The sequence below is a fragment of the Rhinopithecus bieti genome, unplaced genomic scaffold, assembly GCF_001698545.2.
Source record: "Rhinopithecus bieti isolate Rb0 unplaced genomic scaffold, ASM169854v2 scaffold_65, whole genome shotgun sequence".
Lineage (NCBI taxonomy): Eukaryota > Metazoa > Chordata > Mammalia > Primates > Cercopithecidae > Rhinopithecus > Rhinopithecus bieti.
In genome coordinates this window covers 5,959,647-5,982,526 of record NW_016803344.1, presented here as the reverse complement: position 1 = coordinate 5,982,526, position 22,880 = coordinate 5,959,647, and the positions used below count along the sequence as shown (strand labels likewise).

General features: G+C 43.2%; 1 protein-coding gene across 1 annotated transcript in view; it reads left to right on the top strand.

The window, feature by feature from the left end:
• Nucleotides 1–22,880, top strand: part of PIGU (phosphatidylinositol glycan anchor biosynthesis class U) — a 108,686-nt gene that overhangs the window by 34,873 nt on the left and 50,933 nt on the right. The window contains exon 7 of the mRNA XM_017878668.1: nucleotides 17,225–17,322. Within this exon, the coding sequence (XP_017734157.1) occupies nucleotides 17,225–17,322 (98 nt within the window). The remainder of the gene's footprint in view (nucleotides 1–17,224; nucleotides 17,323–22,880) is intronic.

Below are 22,880 nucleotides of genomic sequence, written 5' to 3'. Positions count from 1 at the left end.
TTCTCACACATCTTTCATCCTACCCCAGTCTGTCCTGATTGTTCTCTGGGCCTGATATAAAGCTGTCATACTGGAACTTACCTTCATAAATCTGTTCTGTATCCCTCCTCTCCTGGATTCCTTCTCTTTTTTATTGATTTTTTTCTGTTTTTCTGAAGTACTTTCTCAGTAGTTGTCTAAGAAAGGGTGTATGAAGACTGGGCACGGTGGCTCACACCTGTAATCCCAGCACTTGGGAGGCCCAGGCAGGTAGATCACGAGGTCAGGAGTTTAAGACCAGCCTGGCCAAGATGGTGAAATCCCATCTCTACTAAAAACACAAAAAATTAGCCAGGCGTGGTGGTGGGCATCTGTAATCCCAGCTACTTGGGAGGCTGAGGCAGAGAACTGCTTGAACCTGGGAGGCGGAGGTTGCAGTGAGCCAAGATCGTGCCACTGCACTCCAGCCTGGGTGACAGAGTGAGACTCCGTCTCAAAAAAGCAAAAAAAAAGGTTGTATAAGATATATATTTTGAGTTTCCATGTCTAAAAAATATCTTTGTTCTGGTTTAGCACCAAATTAATAGTTGGGTAGGACTGAGAATTCTAGACTCGAATAACTTTTCCTTTAGAATTTTGAAGGCATTGCTTCATTGTCTTCTAGTATCTTGGTAGCTATTGAGCCGTTTTATGGTCATGGATATAACCCAGTTTTTTTTTTTTTCCTGAAATATTTAATATCTTCTGGCCAGGCACAGTGGCTCAAGCCTGTAACCCTAGCACTTTGGGAGGCTGAGGCAAGAGGATCTCTTGAGCCTAGGAGTTTGAAACCAGCCTGGGCAACATAGTAAGACCTTGTCTTTACAAAAAATGAACAAAATTAGCTGGGTGTGGTGACATGTGCCTATAGTCCTAGCTACTTGGGTGGCTGAGGCAGGAGGATCACTTGAGCCCAGGAGGTTAAGACTACATTGAGCCAAGATAGTGACACTGCCCTCTAGCCTGGGTGACAGAGCAAGACCCTGCCTCAAAAAAAGAAGAAGAAAAATTAAGTGTCTTCATTTTATCCTGAATGTTTTGAAATTTTATGATGCTATGTCTGGACATGGGTCTTTTTAAATTCATTATACAGAGCACTTGGTAGGCTCTTTCAGTATGGAAACTAGTGTCTTTAGTTCTAGAGGGTGTTCCTGAACAACTTTTCCAAATTCCACCTCTGTTTTCTCTATCCTCTTGTTTTGGATGTTTACTGGATGTTGGATTTTCTTGATTGATCAAGTATGCATATTTTATTTTCTATTGTTTTCCCCATCATTTTTACTTACTTTCTCTTACTTTTCTGGGACATTTCCTTGTTTTATCTTCCAGCTCCTCTATTGACTTTTAATTTTATTTATTACATTTTTATACATTTACACCTGGTCTCTAGTTGTTTCTTTGAGGCATCCTATTTTTATTTTATCACCACAGTATCCTCTGTTATACCCCTGATTATACATACATCTTTTCAGTTTCTATTTGTTCCAAGCATAGTCTCTTTGTTTTCCTGGTATTTTTTTTTTAATTGTTTGTTTTAGGAGGATTTCTTCCATATGATTTTCTTATATGTGTGGCAGTCCTGGCTATCTGTTTCTATTTAAGAGTGAGACATGGCCTGGCACAATGACTCACACCTATAAAATCCCAGCATTTTGGGAGACTGAGGTGGGAGGATTGTTTGAGGCCAGGAGGTCAAGACCAGCCTAGACAACATAGTGAGACCTCGTCTCTCCAAAAAAAAGAAATTGGCCGGGCGTGGTGGCTCAAGCCTGTAATCCCAGCACTTTGGGAGGCCGAGACCATCCTGGCTAACATGGTGAAACTCCGTCTCTACTAAAAAAAAATACAAAAAACTAGCCGGGCGAGGTGGCGGGTGCCTGTAGTCCCAGCTACTAGGGAGGCTGAGGCAGGAGAATGGCGTGAACCCGGGAGGCGGAGCTTGCAGTGAGCTGAGATCCGACCACTGCACTCCAGCCTGGGCGACAGAGCTAGACTCCGTCTCAAAAAAAAAAAAAGAAATTAGCCTGGTGTGATGGTACTTGCCTGTAGTCCCAGCTACTCAGGAGGCTGAGGCAGAAGGATCGCTCGAGCCTAGGAGTTTGAGGCTGCAGTGAGCTATGATTGTGCCACTGTACTCCAGCTTGGGTGACAGCCATCTGTAAAAAAATAATAATAATAATAATAAATTTTAAATGAGGCCCTAACATATTGACCGGAGAGTCTGTGAATGGGCAGGGCTTGGTGGTGGATCATTTTCACTGTAGCGGGGATCAGGCAGTGGGCTGACCTCTTTCTTTGGGTCAGGGGCATTTACAAATGTCATCATCTGCATGTTTTATTTTCCTTTGAAACTATTCAGTTTTCCCAAAGAGGAATCCTCTAAAGTCCTGTCTGGGGTGGCAGAGTTAGGGCTTTTTTGGGGGGTGGAGGGTGCATAAGACGAGCTGCTGGAGTTGTGAGAGCAGGAACGGGGAAAGTGGCTAGTTTCAGTCTGGAGACTTTATTTCGTGTCATTGCTTTTCTGCCCACACCTCTGCTCAGCCCATTACTGTGTGAAGTAGTTCCTAGACTTGTGCCCTTAGTTAGCTTTCTCCAGAACTGAGGGCTTCTGCGGGTAGAGTAGAAAGTTAGAGGGATGGGTTATGCGGCAATAGTCATTTGGCTGCACATGGTTGGAATAACACCTGTTGTTCTGAGTGGTCTGTATATAAACTTTCAACTTGATTTTTTTTCTCTGTGCCTTACCCCCACCTCCCATAGCACCTGATGCACTCTGGTGCTGAATTTCTCAGAAGTTCTGTGGGGTGAGTTGGCTGATTTTTATCAGTAGTCCTCTCTGGAGGCCACTGAGCTGTAATTTCTTCCACATCACCAACTGATTTATTCTTCTCTCGCCTGCTTTATATTTATTCACTATTGTATTAAAGTTGGTTTTGCTATAATCTCCTTTTATTTTCTTTGTGGTTTAAGATGGTTTTAATCTTTTGTTTTCATTTTAGTGAGATTTTTGACGGGAGAGATGATAAACACATGTGATCAATCTGTTTTTTTGCTTTTTTTGTTTTTTTTTTTTGAGAGGGCAGTCTCGCGTCTGTCGCCCAGGCTGGAGTGCAGTGGCCGGATCTCAGCTCACTGCAAAGCTCCGCCTCCCGGGTTTACGCCATTCTCCTGCTCAGCCTCCCGACTAGCTGGGACTACAGGCGCCCGCCCACCAAAGATCGCCCGGCTAGTTGTTTTTTGTATTTTTTTAGTAGAGACGGGGTTTCACCTGTGTTAAGCCAGGATGGTCCTTGATCTCCTGACCTCGTGATCCCCACCGTCTCGGCCTCCCCAAAGTGCTGGGATTACAGCGCTTGAGCCACCGCGCCCCGGCCCAATCTGTTATTTGTTAACTAAATTTTAACTTTAACTCAAAAGTTCCTCTGTAAGCATTTGGGTTATATATTTCCAGATTTTTCCTACATTTTTCCCCCCAGACTTTTTTTTTTTTTTTTTTTTTTGAGACGGAGTCTTGCTCTGCCGCCCAGGCTGGAGTGCAGTGGCCGGCTCTCAGCTCACTGCAAGCTCCGCCTCCCAGGTTCACGCCATTCTCCTGTCTCAGCCTCCCGAGTAGCTGGGACTACAGGCGCCCGCCTCGTCGCCCGGCTATTTTTTCGTATTTTTTTAGTAGAGACGGGGTTTCACCGTATTAGCCAGGATGGTCTCGATCTCCTGACCTCGTGATCCACCCGTCTCGGCCTCCCAAAGTGCTGGGATTACAGGCTTGAGCCACCGCGCCCGGCCCAGACTTTTAAATATTGTATCAAGTAGCTAGTACCACAAAAATGTTAATAAACCACTCCAGAATTCAGTAGCTTAAAACAACAAGTGTTTACTTAGCTCATACATCTGTAAGTCAGCAAGGAGTCAGCTGATCTAGGTTGGACATGGCTCGTCAGTTGGCTGGTTACATGGGCTTCATTTATGCATCAGTGACTGGCTGGAGTTGGCTAATCTAGGTTGGGCTCTGCTCCACATGGCTGTCATCCTCTTGGGCCAGGGGACAGACCTAGGTATGTTCTTTTCATAGCATTGGCAGAAGCACAATGGTGAGCAAGCCTAGTCACGCATGTGCTTTTTAAGTTCCTAGTTGCATCACATGTGCTAATATCCCATTGATCAAAACGTAACACATGGCCCGGTGTGGTGGCTCACGCCTGTAATCGCAGCACTTTGGGAGGCTGAGGCAGGTGGATCATGAGGTCAGGAGTTCAAGACCAGCTTAGCCAAGATGGTGAAAGCTCGTCTCTACTAAAAATACAAAAATTAGCCAGGCATGGTGACAGGCACCTGTAATCCCAGCTACTCAGGAGGCTGAGGCAGGGATTCCTTGAACCCAGGAGGCAGAGGTTTCAGTGAGCCGAGACTGCGCCACTGCACTCCAGCCTGGGCGACAGAGCGATAGTCCATCTCAAAAAAATAAAAAAAAGTTACACGTGGCTGAGCCCAGGGGTGGAGAGTACCATCCTGTTCACAATAGGAAGGCACTGCAAAGTTGTATAGCAAAGGGCCTGGACATGGTGGGGGTGGGGAGAAATTGAGGCCAATAATACAACCTACTGCATATAACATATATCAATAAATGTCTAATCTTTTTTTTTTTTTTTTTGAGACAGTCTCGCTCTGTCTCCCAGGCTGAAATGCAGTGGCATGATCTCAGTTCATTGTAAACTCTGCCTCCTGAGTTCAAGTGATTCTTGTGCCTCAGCCTCTCAAGTAGCTGGGATTACAGGCATGCACCACCATGCCCAGCTAATTTTTGTATTTTTAGCAGAGACAAGGTTTCACCATGTTAGTCAGGCTGGTCTCGAACTCCTGACCTCAAGGGATCCTCCTGCCTTGGCCTCCCAAAGTGGTGAGATTACAGGTGTGAGCCACTGTGCCCAGTTCTAGTCTATTTTTAATGGCTGCATATTCATTTTATGAATATAGAAATTCTTTAATCAATGTATATATCATTAAATATTTAGGTGATTTTCCAGTTTTTAGCTGTTTAAATATTACAGTTAACTTTCTAATGTACAGCAATTTTTGCACTCATGTTTAGTTATTTTCTTTAATGTCCTAGAAATAGACATATTTGCCACTTTTTAACAATTTCTGGAATGAATTTATTGATTTTTTTCCTTTTTGTGGATGATGAGGTCTCACTGTGTTGCCCAGGCTGGTCTCGAACTCCTGGGCTCAAGCTGTCCTCCCACCTCTACCTCCTTAAGTGCTGAGATTACAGGCATGAGCCACCACACTCAGTCGGGTTTCTGAAATTTATTGCCACATTTATACTCCCATAAGAAGTGTGCAAGAGTCCTTATATTTGTACACTATTGTTAAATAGTTTGTGTGCTCCGGAAGTAAAGAGTAAAAAATTGTACGTAGAACCTTTTACTTAGAGTTTGCTTACCTTTTCTGGGGTGGCACACGAGGATGCCTTAGGTCTTTATAAGAGATTGTTTCTCTTGGAATGCTTATGAGTGGTCTTTCTGTAGGCCTGTTAGTTTAATTTATTATTGGGTTACTTAAAATGGCTTGATACTGCATAGCCTGAATTGTCTTGTTCTGAAGATTGTGGTCATTTTTGTCAGAAACAACTCTTAACAGTAAATACTCTGCTGTCTGTGAATACTCCCTGCTGTCTATGAATACTCCCTGCCTCAATCCCTGTTTCCAGAGTGTCAGGTTCAGATAGGTTGTCATTTATCAAGGTGTCTGGTGTCCATTAAAATAAAGAATATACGCAGCAGTCTGGCAGAAGGGACCAAGTACTGGCCTTTGGAAATGTCACCTTTAAAATAGCTGAGTACAAAGATAGAGAAACTGAAGACATGCCCTCAGAAGGTGCATGTTTATTTGTTTCCCTAGGAGTCGCACATAAAAATGTAAAGTATGCCGTTAAAAAAATATATTTTATGCCCTGTAAGTCAATGAAAAGGTTTTGTTTGGGGAAGAAAACATGTAAGTAAGTTTTATGTATCTCTTTCACAGCCATGTTTTTTTTTTTTTGTTCCACAGAGCAAAAAAATGTTTTATATCACTCTAGATTTTTGTTTAATGAATTTATAGACATTTTCATAATGTTATATACATAATTTTGTTTTACTTCTATCACTTATTAAGAAATGCAGACCTACAAATTGAAAAGTAAGTCTTTCATCACTCTGCCCCACCTCCACTTCAGTTCCTCTTGCGTATTTGTTATGAGGTCCCAGCCCTTCTCTTTTGTTGAACATTTGTTTTCCATTATTTGCTACTGTAAATAGAGACCCTCACAAACAACATTTCTAATCTGTTAAAATATTTGAAGAGTTCTATTTTAGCTAGGTCTCTGAACCACTCTAGCTCTTTGAGTGTTTTAGTAATCTCTGCTAATAGTATATATAATAAAGTTAGTTCAGTTATAAATTCTGCAAGTTATATTTCTACAGTTCACATTTTACTGCATATGAATAAAATTATTTAATAAAATTAATGTAGGAATAATTTTATTTTAAAAAAGAAAATATTTGTGAAAATTCACAAGAAAAGGAGTATAAATAACGGAAAATTATGGAAAATGTTCAACTCCATGGATAATTAATAAAGAAAAGCCAATTGAAATTTAACTTTTGAACACTTTTTTTTTTACCTTGGAAATTGGTAAAGATTTTAGAAGCTAATTCTCAGTTCTGGCAAAGGTTCTATCAAATAGGTATTTTCCCACATGGAAGTTGGGAGATAAATTTGTACAACCATGGGCAGTCTTAAAATGTTTGGAGTTTTTAAAAATTTTATTTATTTATTTTTCTAATACTGTCCACCTGGGGATAAAATGTTTATAGTTTTGATTTTTTATTCTACTTTTGAGAACCGATCCTAAAGTAATGCAGAAATACAGACACAAAGCTTTATGGTGCAAAGTTATTAATTGCAGAATTATTTATAGTCACTGGAAAAATTTAGAAAATACTCAGGCCGGGCGCGGTGGCTCAAGCCTGATCCCAGCACTTTGGGAGGCCGAGACGGGTGGATCAGCGAGGTCAGGGATCGAGACCATCCTGGCTAACACGTGAAACCCCGTCTCTACTAAAAAATATAAAAAACAGCCGGGCCAAGGTGGCGGCGCCTGTAGTCCCAGCTAGTCGGGAGGACTGAGGCAGGAGAATGGCGGTAAACCTGGGAGGCGGAGCTGCAGTGAGCTGAGATCCCGGCCCAACTGCACTCCAGCCGGGCGACAAGAACGAGACTCCGTCTCCAAAAAAAAGAAAATACTTTAGAGGGAGGTGGTTAAGTAAAATATGGGTTTACCCATGAGTAGGAATTATGCCACGTGATATTTAAAATATAATTTAAACTATGAAAAGTTTTTTAAAACAATGTAAAATATATAATAATATATTTTAATTAATATTTTGTTTTTTGGAGACAGGGTCTTACTCTGTCACCCAGGTCACCTAGGCTGAAGTGTGGCACAGTCATAGCTCACAGTAACTTCACACTCCTAGGCTCAAGTGATCTTCCCACCCCAGCCTCCCATGTAGCTGAGAGGAGGGGCATGCACCACCATGCCTGGTTGATTTTTTTTTTCTTTCTTTCTTTTTTTTTTTCTTTTCTTTTCTTTTCTTTTTTTGAGACAAAGTCTTGTTCTGTTGCCCAGGCTGGAGTGCAGTGGTGCAGTCTCAGAATTTTTAAAGTTTTTTGTAAAGACCAGATCTTACTCTGTTGTCCAGGTGGTCTTGAACTCTAGGCCTCAAGCAATCTACCTGCCTCAGCCTTCCAAAGTGCTGGGCTTACAGGTGTGAACCCCCCTGCCCAGCATTTTAATGAATCTCAACTGTTAAAGCAACAAAAATAGTTAGAAAATAGATCCCAAAAGGATAATACGTGTTCCTGTAGATTAAGTTCATGGGTGAGTTTTCATATAGATATAGATATAATTTTTTTTTTTTTTTTTTGAGATGGAGTTTCGCTCTTGTTGCCCAGGCTGGAGTGCAATGGCACAATCCCGGCTCACCGCAACCTCTGCCTCCCGGGTTCAGGTGATTCGCCTGCCTCAGTCTCCTGACTAGCTGGGATTATAGGCATGCGCCACCACATCCAGCTAATTTTGTATTTTTAGTAGAGACAGGGTTTCTCCATGTTGGTCAGGCTGGTCTCGAACTCCCGACCTCAGGTTATCTACCTGCCTTGGCCTCCCAAAGTGCTGTGATTACAGGCGTGAGCCACCACGCCCAGCCTCATATTTTTTTTCCAAATTTCTTCAGTGAGTACATAATTAAAAACTAAATTAAATTAACTTGATTGATAAGAAGATAGGGGCAGTGGAAGTAAACTTGGCAGTGCTCCCCAGACTTCCATGGAGCAGGTACATCACAGAAGGGAGTGACCTTGTTAGCTCTGTCCCCTTGACTCTTGCTGCTTGCTTTCCCCTGGCTTCCTTTGTGGCAGCCCAGGGTTGCCTGGGACACTCTGAGAGACGCAGGCCAGGACAAGGTCTGGGCCATTGTATTGTGATGTCCTTACTGGAGTGCTGGCTGGGAAACACAGGTCTTTGGGCAGGGTTGATATTAGTTTAGTGGAGCAGCTTAAGTTTCACTTTGAAGGCTGTTGCTTGGGCAAAGTGTACTCTGCCTTTCAGTGAGCTAATTAAAAACTCCCTCCCTGGGAAGTAGTCTTCATTAGGCTTTAAAAAGGAAAACAAACAAACACATGCTAATAGATGGTCCTGCTCTTTCACTGTTGGTGTTTGTCAGTTGGTGAGATATTCCCAACTAGAAATTCTTGAAATTTGCCACCTAAGGGTTCTTCCAGCTTTCCTTATGCCACCAAAAAAGGCCATGTGACAGGACTTGCTTGCCAAGGAGAAAGAAGGATCAATGCTATCAGAAGGTATTCAAGCATGATTAAAGAGTCCAGGCTGCTCTCATGTTAGACTGATCTGGTGGCTAATCCCAGCTCCACTGTTTCCTGGCTCTATCACCTTGGGCAAGTCACTTAACAGTTCTAAGCCTTAGTTTCCTTATGTGTAGCATGGGGATGAAAGAGTGTCTACCTTATAGAGTGAATGTAAAGAATGAATGGTATGGCAAATGGTATGGAGGCATGTAATAACTGCCCAGGTGGTGGTGGTTGCTATTCTTTTTTTTTTTTTTTTTTTTTTTTTTTTTTTTTTTTGAGACGGAGTCTCGCTCTGTTGCCCAGGCTGGAGTGCAGTGGCCGGATCTCAGCTCACTGCAAGCTCCGCCTCCCGGGTTTACGCCATTCTCTCGCCTCAGCCTCCCGAGTAGCTGGGACTACAGGCGCCCGCCATCTCGCCCGGCTAATTTTTTGTATTTTTTTTTTTAGTAGAGACGGGGTTTCACCGTGTTAGCCAGGATGGTCTCGATCTCCTGACCTCGTGATCCGCCCGTCTCGGCCTCCCAAAGTGCTGGGATTACAGGCTTGAGCCACCGCGCCCGGCCGGTGGTTGCTATTCTTAATAGTATCCTCCCTTTGAAAAGATCCTTCAGATCATTTGAGCCCAGGAGTTTGAGTGCATTGAGCTCTGACCACGTCACTGCACTCCAATCTGGACAACAGAGCGAGACTGTGTCTTTAAAAAAAACTTAAAAAATAAAAGACACCTCATGATTGTTAGCATCCTTATAGGCCTTATAGGGAGGCCTGGGAGGTTTCAATGAGGTTCTCTTCCTGGAGCCTAGCCTTAGAGGAACAATGGAAGAGTGATGATCCTGAGGCCTGGTGATCCCATCACTTCCAGTTGAGGTTCCTGTGGGCCAAAGCCCTGCCAATGGAAGGAGTCATAGAGGACTCAAGGACCCAGTTTTTGTCAGGTCGACCCAACTTCAAAGCCTGCTTATTCTAATTACCAGCTCTGTAGCCTTGAGCAAATCATGCAGCCTCAAGAGCCTCAATTTGATCCCAGAATATCTACCTTCTAGAGATAACGGAGGAATAAATAAGAAATATAAAATGCTTAGCATGCTTCCTTAGCAGAATCCACTCAATAACTAGTTGCTCTGCCCTTTGTTATTTTTATGGTGCAGACAGATTGAGATCAAGAGGGTGGCACAGTGATGCAGTCAGAACATGGGGTCTGAAGTAAAACCATTTGGTTTAAATCCTGCTGCTCTCATTCACTAGTTTCGTGACCCCAGGCAAATAACTTACCTGTCTTTCAGTTTCATTATCTGTAAAATGGGGACAGTAATTGTATCCACTTCATGGAATTATTGAAAGGACTAAATGACTTAAGGCAAGTAAAATGCTTACAGTCATGGCTGGAACAGAGTAAGTGCTCAATAAATTTTCATCGTTATCACTGATATGTACTCAGCTCTGAGAGAGGCTGCCATGTTAAAAGAGCACACTTGGCAAGGAATGTAATACATTGGCCCTGCCCCCAGGAACGCCTCCTCCTTCTGGGCAGTCTCACTTGTTGCCCCAGACCCTGGTGCAACTTCCTCTTCTGATAGTCCTGTGGGACCTGAGCCCTTTTGACTACATTCCAGTGTGTCTCTGCCTGTCTTGGTACAGGTCATCATCTGTGACCCAATATCTTTGTTCTCTGATTACTCCACTTGAAGTCCCTGTCCTGAACCAGTCCCCATGGCCCCACCTCATTACATTCCTGCTCAGTCCTGTAGCTGTGCCGCCCACCCAGGCCCAGATCACTGTAAGGTGCAGTCCCTGGAGGCAAAGTATTACCCCAGGTCTTGCTAAGGCTTGTTTTGGCCCCCACCCTGACACAAATAGAGAGTTAGAAGACATAACATATTCAAAGCTAGATTGAGTAGATAATGAAATTTGCTGATACTACAGCCAATGTACATACACATTTGACTGATTTACTCTAATATCCCTAGGATAAGGCTAAATATCAAGGCTTGTATAGAAAGCCTAGTGCCAGCGCATCTGGGCTGCCCTAGAAAATGGTAGGTCATATCATTTTGGGGTAAAACTCTTAGTCCTCTTGGCACAGTTCCTTTTGGTTAGGCAAGCATGATGCCCTAGCTCTTGCCCACATGAGGCTGCCATTTCAGACATGATTTCAGGTATCCTGTCTGGGCCTGTAGGTAGATGTTTTTGGATGACTGTGCATGCTAAGCCCTCCGTGATCTGACTCCTACCTGCTTGCTGAGACTTGTTGGATTTTTTTTATTTTTTTAGACGGAGTCTCGCTCTGTTGCCCAGGCTGGAGTGCAGTGGCATGATCTCGGCTCACTGCGACCTCCACCTCTCAGGTTCAAGCGATTCTCCTGCCTCAGCCTCCTGAGTAGCTGGGACTACAGGCGCCCGCCACCATGCCCAGCTAATTTTTGTATTTTTATTGGAGATGGTGTTTTGCCATATTGGCCAGGCTGGTCTTGAACTCCTGACCTTGTGATCCACCTGCCTCGGCCTCCAAAGTGCTGGGATTACAGGCGTGAGCCACCACACCCGGCTGGATTGTAACTTTTTATTGAAGTATGACATATATACAGAAAAATGTATAACTCATTAGTGTACAGATACATGAATTTTCACAAAACGGTGAGTAACCAGCACCCAGATTAAGAAACAGTGGTACTAGCATCCACAGGAACTCCTTTTGTGTTCTCTTTCCAGCCACTCCTCCCAGCTCTTGCCCTGTTTTGGCTGTATTGAGCTAATTACAGTACCCACCCCCTACCCCAGCACACAGTTCTCTCTTGCCCTCCTGCCTGTGCACAGCCTTGGACTGCCTGGCCTCACCTACTCATTGTTCAAAACTCAGGTGTCAGCCTCCCCTGATGGGCTAGGTCTGCTTCCTTTGTACTTTCCTCCTCTACTTTGTAATTGTTTACTGGGAGCTGCCTGAGGATGGAGACTATCTGAGTCACCAGGTTTCCTGGCACCCAGCACACTCTTCGTATAGAGCAAACTCCAGAAATGTTTGCTTATTGCACAGTTTGTTTAAAATATTTGAAGTCACTTCTCACTTTCCTTGATCTTCTCTGACTCTGCCTCAAGCACATATCATTCCTCCTCTGCCTTCCTAACTTCTTTTTACCACTTCTAGCTTTTTTCAAAACACATAGCCCTTTCTGAGTCTCCTGCCTGCCTCCATACTTGCCCTCACTTTTGCTCCGGCTGTGCGTACGCCCCGTCCACACCTGTCCCAGCATCCCGCACCCAGACTTCCTACACACCAACCTACTGACTATTGCAGCACCGTGTTTCTGCCCCCAGACTGCGGGCCTCAGCCCTGCAATAGTTCACAGAGAGCATTCTCTGTGCCAGCCCCCTGTCACAGCAAACCTTCAATTGCTATTCCGCAGGCTCTGCTTTATTTGAGTCAGATTTGTTTTTTGTTTTGCCCATGTTCATGACTGTGTATTACACTTCATAAGTTTTTCTTCCTTAAGAACATTGGTTTCCTTTAATGTTCTTGTATTTTTAAAAAGGATTTCATATGTATTGCTGAATGATATTCATTCATTCATTTCTTCATTTGTTCATTTATCACATGTGCCAGGAACTGTGCTAGGTGCTGGAGAGCCAAAGTTAAGATAAATGTATTGCCCTTGAGAAACTCACAGAGAAATGGGGAGAGAGAGAGGAACATACGCAGATTATTATAAGATAGCATCGGTATTGAATGAGATAGGCTTATTAGCACAGGGATTAAGAGTGGGTACCAGAGTCAGCTCTGTGGTTTTGGTCACATTACTGAAGCTTTCTGTTTCTGTGTCTTGGTTTCTTGACCTGTAAAATGGATAGAATGTGTGGTTTTTATCTCAGTAAAGCTGTTATAAGGAACAGAAATAGAGCTTTCACAGGGCGGTTGTGATGTTTCCTGAGGACCTTTTTGAGTCAGGAACTGTTCTCGATGCAGAGGATACAGTACAGTGCCTGGCACCTAGGAAGTGATCCATAAATGTCAACTGTAATCATGGTTGTTACCACCTTTGGGCTCATAGACAAAGTGACCTTTCACCTGGCTATCGAAGGAATGGTTTCTACTTGAAAAAGGGCAGAGAAGGATGGCTTAGGCAGAAGGAATAGCCTAAGAACAGACATAGAAGAATGAAACAGCATCTTGTTTTCAGAAATTGGGAATAGTCCAGTGTAGCTGGAGGACAGGGCGTGTGTGGAAGAGTGGTGAGAGGTGAAACTGGAGAAATGAGACCCAGTGGTGAAGGGTCTTGTTTGCTGTTGGAGTTTAGACTTAACCCGATAGATGAAATGGAACCATCAGAAGCCTTTAAAGACTGGCTTGCCACAGTCTAAACTGCTTTAGAAGGTTCCTTTGGTGCTTCTGTGGATGGACTTGGTTGAGAGGCGATTGGGAGACCGCTAAGGAGGAGAGGGAAAGGCTGCTAGAGAGAGATGACGAGAGCAAGAACTGAAGAGATAAATGCTCCAGAGGTAGATCCACAGGGCTTGGTGACTGGTGGAGGAAAGAACATGGGAGCTGGAGGGTGAAGGGTTGTCAGGGTATCTGGCTAGATGTTGATGCCAGTTACTGACAAAGAATAGCAGGAGGAACAGATTTTTCCTTCCCAAAGACTACTTCAGTCTATGGAAGGAAGACTGCTTCTTCCTGATCCTAGGAGCAAGTATTCTAAAACTCACAAGTCCATTCCACTAGGCTGTGAGCCTCTTTTTCTCTCTTGGGCCTTATAAACAGTCAGTTTCAGACAAGCAATTATTAACCTCAGGCAATTAGGGCAGGAGATGGCTGTGTTTATTTCACTCCTTGTGTCTCCTCCGGGAGAGAGAGGAGAAAGTCATGTGTTTGTTTTCACCATACTATGCGAATGGATGGAGTTGGAGCATTAGCCTCCATCCTCTGGTAACAGACACATGGACCTCTTCTCTTGCCTACTCCCAATCCGTAGAGAACCATGTTAAGTTAAAAAGTTCTTTTCAGTGTTTTCCCTCTCTTGGCCAGTTTTCCACCAAAACATCATTCAGATATTTGACCCAATGAGAGAATCAATTCCTAGCTCACCCTAGCTGTTGGACTCCAGAACAGCACCTTTCCCACTACTGCCACCTCCCTATCCCAGAGTGACCTGGTTCTGAGTCTAAAGTCTGTGGCTCAGCAGATGTGCACATGCCACTGCTGGGGTCACAACTTAGCTGAGCATGATCCTGTTCCTACGCAGTCGTAATTATGAGTACCCTGGATACAGGACATCATGACTGGCACTGTCAATATGGCGAGACATCCCCCCTCTCCATGGAATTCTGTCCTGTTACTTCTACCTTCTTTCTTTCTCTGCCTCCCTTCTACTTTCTGTCAGCTAGGGTTGTTCTAGCTGATGAGTTTCCTTGGTTTGAAGAATAAAGCACACGAAGTTCTTTTCTCTCCACTCCCTTGTCTGTGAAGTTGTCACGTTTATAACCCTTTATCTTCCAAGGTAGTTTTTAGATGTTTCAAGTATAGAGACCACTTTGGTGGCAAAAGATCTCGTCAATCATCTCTTCCTGTTTGTCTCTAGAGCTGGATTAGCAGAGAGGTAAAACACCTTGGACTGGAGTGACTGGTTCCTCCTTTTATGAAACACCATTGAGAGGATGTGTTATTTTTATTTTTTTATTGAAACAGGGTCTTACTGTGTCACCCAGGCCGGAATGCAATGGTTCAGTCTTAGCTTACTGTGGCCTCAACCTCTAGGGCTTAAGTGATCCTACCACCTCAGCCTCCTAAGTATTTGGGACCACAGGTGTGTGACACCGCACCCAGCTTATTTTTTTTATTTTTATTTTTGTAGAGATGGGGTTTCACTATGTTGCCCAAGCTAGTCTCTAACTCCTGGGTTCAAGCAGTCCTCCCACCTTGGCCTTTCAGAGTGCTGGGATTACATGTGTGAACCACCATGCCCAGCCTGTTATTTTCAGTAAGTAGTTGACCCCACACTAATGAGAGTGAGCATGGATATTGTCATTTTAGAAAACATCATTACAAGATACCTGTTGGGCTTTATACCTTGGACCATCAATTGCACCCTACTGATTTCTGGGCCACTTGGAAACTCCTGTTGTAAACTAGGGCTCTCTATCCTTAGTTTTAGAGTATCCTGTTGTCTTAAGGGAATAGCTGTTTTTTCAAAGAAGTTAGCTTTTTTCTAATGACAAAACAAAGCATGTTCATTTTAGAAAGTTTAGAAAATGCAGTGAAGCAAAATGAAAAATTGTTCATAATTCCACTACCCAGAGATAACCACTATGAACTTTGTGGCCTTGGCTTTTAGTCTTCTATTTATTTATTTATTTTTGGTAGTCTGAGACTGGGCAATTTACAAAAGAAAGAGGTTTAATTGGACTCATAGTTCCACATGGCTGGGGAAGGTCTCACAATCATGGCGGAGGGCAAAAAGCACTTCTTACATGGTGGTGGCAAGGGAGAATGAGGAAGAAGCAAAAGCCGAAACCCCTGATAAACCATTAGATCTTGGGAGACTTATTCACTATTACGAGAATAGCATGGGAAAGACCAGCTCCCATGATTCAATTGCCTTCCCCTGGGTCCCTCCCATAACACATGGGAATTCTGGGAGATACAATTCAAGTTGAGATTTGGGTGGGGACACAGCCAAATCATATCATTCTGCCTCAGCCCCTCCAAATCTCATGTCCTCACATTTCAAAACCAATCATGCCCTCCCAACAGCCCCCCAAAGTCTTAACTCATTTCAGCGTTAGCCCAAAAGTCCACAGCTTAAAGTCTCATCTGAGAACAAGGCAAATCCCTTCTGCCTATGAGCCTGTAAAATCAAAAGCAAATTAGTTACTTCCTAGATACAATGGGGATATAGGCATTGGGTAAATACAACCATTACAAATAGAAATTGACCAAACCAAAGGGGCTACAGGCCTCATGCAAGTTGGAAATCCAGCAGGGCAGTCAATCTTAAAGTTCCAAAATGATCTTCTTTGACATCATGTCTCACATCTGGGTCATGCTGATGTAAGAGGGGGCTTCCCATGATCTTGGACAGCTCCACCCTTGTGGCTTTGCAGGCTATAGCCTCCCTCTCAGCTGCTTTCACAAGCTGGTGTTGAGTGTCTGTGGCTTTTCCAGGCCCACAGTGCAAGCTGTTGGTGGATCTACCATTCTGGGATCTGGAGGACGGAAGCTGTCTTCTCAGCTCCACTAGGTGGTGCCCCAGTAGGGACACTGTGTAGGGGCTCCGACCTCACATTTCCCTTCCACACTGCCCTAGCAGAGGTTCTCCATGAGGGCCCCGCCCCTACTGCAAACTTTTGCCTGGGCACCCAGGCTGGAATGCTGTGGCACAGTCTTGGCTCACTGCAACCTCTGCCTCCCAGGTTCAAGCAATTCTCCTGCCTCAGCCTCCTGAGTAGCTGGGATTATAGGCGCCCACCACTACCCCTGGCTAATGTTTATTTTTAGTAGAGACAAGGTTTTACCATGTTGGCTAGGCTGGTCACGAACTCCTGGTATTGATCTGCCTGCCTCGGCCTCACAAAATGCTGGGATTACAGACTTGAGTTACTTTGCCTACTGGCTTTTAGTCTTCTAAAAAATGTTTGTGCATGTTTTTTTTATAAAAGAAATGATAATATATCTCTCTTTTATAAACTTCATTTAATAGGATATTATAAACACCCTTCTGTGTCATTGCATATTCTTAATAGCATCATGTTTAATGATTCCATAGTAGTCCATTTTACATAGGAAGTGAGGACATTACTAATAAAATTAATATACTTTCGTCTGAAAAAAAAGCATGACCTGAATTGGCATGAATGTAGCAGGTAAGGAAGGGCTGTTGTAAAGAGTGGTAAGTGTTGCAATAGTCAAAGGGATGGGTTTCCAGCTCTGAATATCATAAGTAATAATTGTAGGCTTAATAAATTGGTACATTAGATAGGACATGGATGTTAATAGACTTGATCCTTTATACATCTTTGGGTTGAAATTTTGTAAAATCGTTCTAGGTCTCAAAATTTCACAAGATTTATGCCTGTAGTGTCTCAGGTTGCCAAAGGTAGATGGTTTTGACTTTCTTGGTTTTCTTTTATCGGAAATCAAGCCAAGAAGCTCTGACTGTGTGAATTTGCATAGCATCTTGTGTACCAGGAGGCACTTGGCAGGTGGTTATTTGAGCAGTTATGGAAGGTTTTGTGTTGAGAGGGACTCACTGAGTCTAATCATGATTGATGAGGCTGGATTATTCCATACGTTTCTTTCTTTTTACAGGCAGTGCTTTCCTCAGTGCTATTTTTCTTGCCTTAGCGACATACCAGTCTCTGTACCCCCTTACCTTGTTTGTCCCAGGACTCCTCTATCTCCTCCAGGTAAGCGCTTGCTGGTCAGAAGCCAGCACCCAAGTGACATTTAATACATGGCCTGGTCCCTGCTTGGGGGAAGGAAGGGCATGGGTTAGTAAAGGCAGCAGGAAGCTTGCTCCTAGTTGAAAATACAAACACATAGAAACTTGACTAACTTTAAACAAAGTAGACTTAGTGATCATTAAGTCCCAACTACAATAGACCTCCCCATATCTGCAGGGGATATGTTCTAAAGCCCCTAACGGAGGCCTGAAACTGCATTTGGTACCGAACCCTACGTATACTATGTTTTTTCTATCTAATAACTAAGACAACTACTAAGTGACTAACAGGCAGGGATACACTAGACAAAGGGGCGATTCATGTCTCGAGTGGGACAGAGCAGGATAGCGTGAGATTTCATCACACTACTCAGAATGGTATGCAATTTGAAACTTATGAATTGTTTGTTTCTGGAATTTTCCATTTTAGTACCGCAGTTGACAACAGGTAACTGAAACCATGGAGAGTGAAACCTCAGATAAGGGGGGCACTACTGTCTGCATATCCTTGCGAATGTATAAGTGCATTTTATTTTAGATATTTGCAAATGCAACTATCTTGCATTTTTCTTTTCTCAACTAATGATCCCCTCTGAGCTCATTTCTTTAACTTTTCTTTGTAATAACACCTTGTAAGAGTCTTACAGGACTTAAATGGAGTATGTGCATCTGATGTAATGCTTGGAACATTGTGGGTGATCAATAAACATTAATTGAAGAATACAAATAGCTGACATTTACTGAGAATGGATTACACGTCAGGCAGCATGCTAAGCACTCTGTAGGCATCATCTCATTTTAACCTCATAAGAACTTTATGGAGTAGGTCATATTATTAGCCGTGTATTAGTCTAGTATTAGCCATATTAGACACATGAATTGAAACTGGAATGTTGGGAGGTTAAGTCACTTAAGGTCACAGGACCAGCGAGTGACATTGCTGAGATATGAACTGTGCCCATCTGATGCCAGAGCTTGCTCTCTAATCCTCTTTTTCTACTCAAATGAGAATAGTACATGTTTCTTCAAGAGGAAGTAACTGCATGCAGGCCCCACATTGTCCAAATCTATTCTTACAAGAGAAATGTTTCTTGAAAGTGTACAGGTGACAGTGCCAGGACTTAGACCCAGAAATGTCTGGTTTCGGAGTCTTTCTTAATCTCAAGCACTGCTAAAGCTGAGTGTGTATTCCATTTATTGAAATAGGCCATATGCATGTTATTTTAAATGATTTCATAATATTGTGTTGATGCAGACAATGGTTCATGGTTTGCTTGATCTTTTTCTTATTTGGGGAATTTGAGAAATGTCTTTATGTTTGAGATATGTCATTTATATTAATTGTCACTAATATAAATAATGTAGAATTTTTTGTTTGTTTGTTTTTTTGTTTTTTGAGAGCAGGGCCTTGCTCTGTCACCCAGGCTAGAGTGCAGTGGCACAATCTCAGCTCACTGCAGCCTCCATCTCCCAGGCTCAATCATTCCTCTCACTTTAGCCTCCTGAGTAGCTGGGACTACAAGCGTGTGCCACCACACCCGGCTAATTTTTTGTAGAGATGGGATTTCGCCATGTTGCCCAGACTGGTCTTGAATTCCTGGGCTCAAGCAATCCACCCACACACCTTGGTCTCCCAAAGTGCTAGGTTTATAGGAATGAGCCACTTCACCCAGCCAGAAATTTGTTTTTATTTGTTTTCTCTTTCTTTTTCTTATTTTTGAGACAAAGGTCTCACTCTGTTGTCCAGGATGGGATGTGCAGTGCCGCAATCACGGTTCACTGCAGCCTCAACCTCCCGGCCTCAAGCAATCCTCTCACCCCACCCTCCATAGTAACTGGGACTATGGGCATGCACCACCACACCCAGCTAATTTTTGTATTTTTTTGTAGAGATGGGGTTTTGCCATTTTGCCCAGGCTGGTCTCAAACTCTTGGGTTCAAGCGATCCTTCCCCCTTGGCCTCCCAAAGTGCTAGGATTACAGGTGTGAGCCACTGTGCCCAACTTGAAATTATTTTCTTCAAGTATGTTCCTTTAGCTAAATCACTGGACCCAAGGTGAAAAGTTGTATTGTTCTTATTAGGCAATTATACCAGATTGTTCACCAGAAAGCCTGAACCAGTTTGCAGTGCCACCATCAGTATCTAAAGAGAAGTGAACCACTTGCCTCCCCCTCTGCCAGCACTGACTTTTCAAGTTTGATTTATGATTGCCAGTTCAGTAGATGTGTCACCATACTGTGAAGTTATTTTGCTTTGATGTTCTCTCTGTATTCTTGCTGAGTTGAAGCATCTTTCCACATGAGAATGTGCTGCTTGTATTTTCTTTTTTATTTCCTATTTATGGCTTATTCTTTAGAAAGTCTAAGCACTAAGAATACATATAGCCAGACTTTTTATACAACTATGTATCAAATAAATAATATAGTATATTTATTCATACACATGAATGGACCAGAAATCTAAAAATGGTTTCTGAGCTTGTCCAACCTGCAAAAAATGAGTAAGTAAATAAAAGAAGATAAAAATGGTTTCTTAAGCCAATCTCTATGCACCAATTTATATAAAACAACTTCTGTTTAAAACTAAAGGAAATTTCCTTCTGACACTAGTGGACAGTACAACTGACTCATGAAGTCAAGCAGCTCCTCTACCAATATTGACTAAGTACCTATAGTGTGCTAGATACTATGCCAGACTGCAGACATAAAGCAATTGAAGGATGCTGAGCAGGTGAGTGCTCCAGGACGATTGTTTTGGCAGCAGCCTGTGGGGTAGATGGGAGTAGGAAGAACTGAAGTTGGGAAAGCTTAGAACATTGTACTAGATCAAGTCAGAGGGGTAAATTTGGGGCCTACACCAGTGTCAGAGGAGATGGAGAGATGAGAGACTAGATGCAGGGGAATTCTAGGAGGTAGAATCAGCTGTGCTTGGCAACTGTCTGTATTTGGGGACAGGAGTGGAAGAGTTTGAGATGAACTTCAGGATCCCATTTGTGCAGAAATTAAAACTCCATGTCCCACTATATTTGTATATATATTTTTATAAGTATATAAAGTAGCCTGGTATATTAGTCCATTCTTATGCTGCTATAAAGAACTGCCCGAGCCAGGTGTGGTAGCTCACACCTGTAATCTCAGCACTTTGGGAGGCTGAGGCGAGTGTATCACTTGAGGTCAGGAGTTTGAGACCAGCCTGGCCAACATGACGAAAGCTCATCTCTACTAAAACTACAAAAATTAGCCAGACATGGGGGAGCGTGCCTGTAATTCCAGCTACTTGGGAGGCTGAGGCAGGAACATTGCTTGAACCCGGGAGGCGGAGGTTGCAGAGAGCCTAGATCGCACCACCGCGCTCCAGCCTGGATGATGAAGTGACACTCTGTCTCAAAAAAAAAAAAACAAAAGAAAAGAAAAAGAACTACCTGAGACTTGGTTATTTATTTATTTATTTTTGCTGATGGTACATGAAATACTTTTTTAAAATTTTTTTAAAAAATTTTACTTTTAAGTTCTGGAATACACGTACTGAACATGCAGGTTTGTTACATAGGTATACATGTGCCATGGTGGTTTGCTGTACCAATCAACCCATCATCTAGGTTTTAAGCCCCACATGCATTAGGTATTTGTCCTAACGCTCTCCCTCCTCTTGTCCCCCACCCCGTGACAGGCCCCAGTGTGTGATGTTTCCCTCCCTGTGTCCATGTGTTTCCATTGTTCATCTCCCACTTATGAGTGAGAACATGTGGTGTTTGGTTTTCAGTTCCTAGGTTAGTTTGCTAAGGATGATGGTTTCCAGCTTCATCCATGTCCCTGCAAAGGATGTGAACTCTTTTTTATGGCTCCATAATATTCCGTGGTGCATATATGCCACATTTTCTTTATCCAGTCTATCATTGCTGGGCATTTGCATTGGTTTCCTAGTCTTTGCTATTGTAAGTAGTGCTGTAATAAACATACGTGTGCTTGTGTTTTTATAGTAGAATGCTTTATAATCCTTTGGGTATATACCCAGTAATGGGATTGCTGGGTCAAATGGTATTTCTGGTTCTAGATCCTTGAGGAATCACCACACTGTCTTCCACAATGGTTGAACTAATTTACACTCCCACCAACAGTGTAAAAGCGTTCCTATTTCTTTGCATCCTTGCCAGCATCTTTTTTTTCCAGGCTTTTTAATGATTGCCATTCTAACTGGTATGAGATGGTATCTCATTGTGGTTTTGATTTGCATTTCTCTAATGACTAGTAATGATGAGCTTTTTTCATGTTTCTTGGCCACATAAATGTCTTCTTTTGAGAAGTGTCTGTTCATATCCTTTGCCCACTTTTCGATGTTTTTTTTTTTTTTTCCTGAGATGGAGTTTTCCTGTGTCACCCAGGCTGGAGTGCAGTGGCACGATCTCAGCTCACTGCAACCTCTGCCTCCCGGGTTCAAGTGATTCTCCTGCCTCAGTCTCCCAGGTAGCTGGGACTGCAGGCACGTGCCACCATGCCTGGCTACTGTTTTGTATTTTTGGTAGAGACGGGGTTTCACCATGTTAGCCAGGATGGTCTCAATCTCCTGACCTCATGATCTGCCCGCCTCAGCCTCCCAAAGTGCTGGGATTACAGGCATGAACCACTGCGCCTGGCCTGTTTTTTTCTTGTAAATTTGTTTAAGTTCCTTGTAGATTCTGGATATTAGACCTTTGTCAGATGGATAGATTGTAAAAATTTTCTCCCATTCTGTAGGTTGCCTGTTCACTCTGATGATAGTTTCTTTTTTTTTTCTTTTGAGACAGAGTCTCACTCTGTTGCCTAGGCTAGAGTACAGTGGATCCCGGCTCACTGCAAGCTCTGCCTCCCGGGTTCACGTCATATCCTGCCTCACCCTCCAGAGTAGCTGGTACTACAGGCGCCCGCCACCACGCCCAGTTAATTTTTTGTATTTTTAGTTGAGACGGGGTTTCACCGTGTTAGCCAGGCTGGTCTCGATCTCCTGACCTCGTGATCCGCCCGTCTCGGCCTCCCAAAGTGCTGGGATTACAGGCTTGAGCCACCGCGCCCGGCCATGATAGTTTATTTTGCTGAGCAGAAGCTCTTTAGTTTAATCAGATCCCATTTGTCAATTCTGGCTTTTGTTGCAATTGCTTTTGGTGTTTTAGTCATGAAGTCTTTGCCCAGGCCTATGTCCTGAATGGTACTGCCTAGGTTTTCTTCTAGGGTTTTTGTGATTTTAGGTTTTACGTTTCAGTCTTTAATCCATCGTGAGTTAATTTTTGTATAAGGTGTAAGGAAGAAGTCCAGTTTCTATTTTCTGCATATGGCTAGCCAGTTTCCCCAGCACCATTTATTAAATAGGGAATCCTTTCCCCATTGTTTGTTTTTGTCAGGTTTGTCAAAGATCAGATGGTTATAGATGTATGGTGTTAATTCTGAGGCCTCTGTTCTGTTCCATTGGTCTATATATCTGTTTTGGAACTAGTACCATGCTGTTTTGGGTACTGTAGCCTTGCAGTGTAGTTTGAAGTCAGGTAGCAT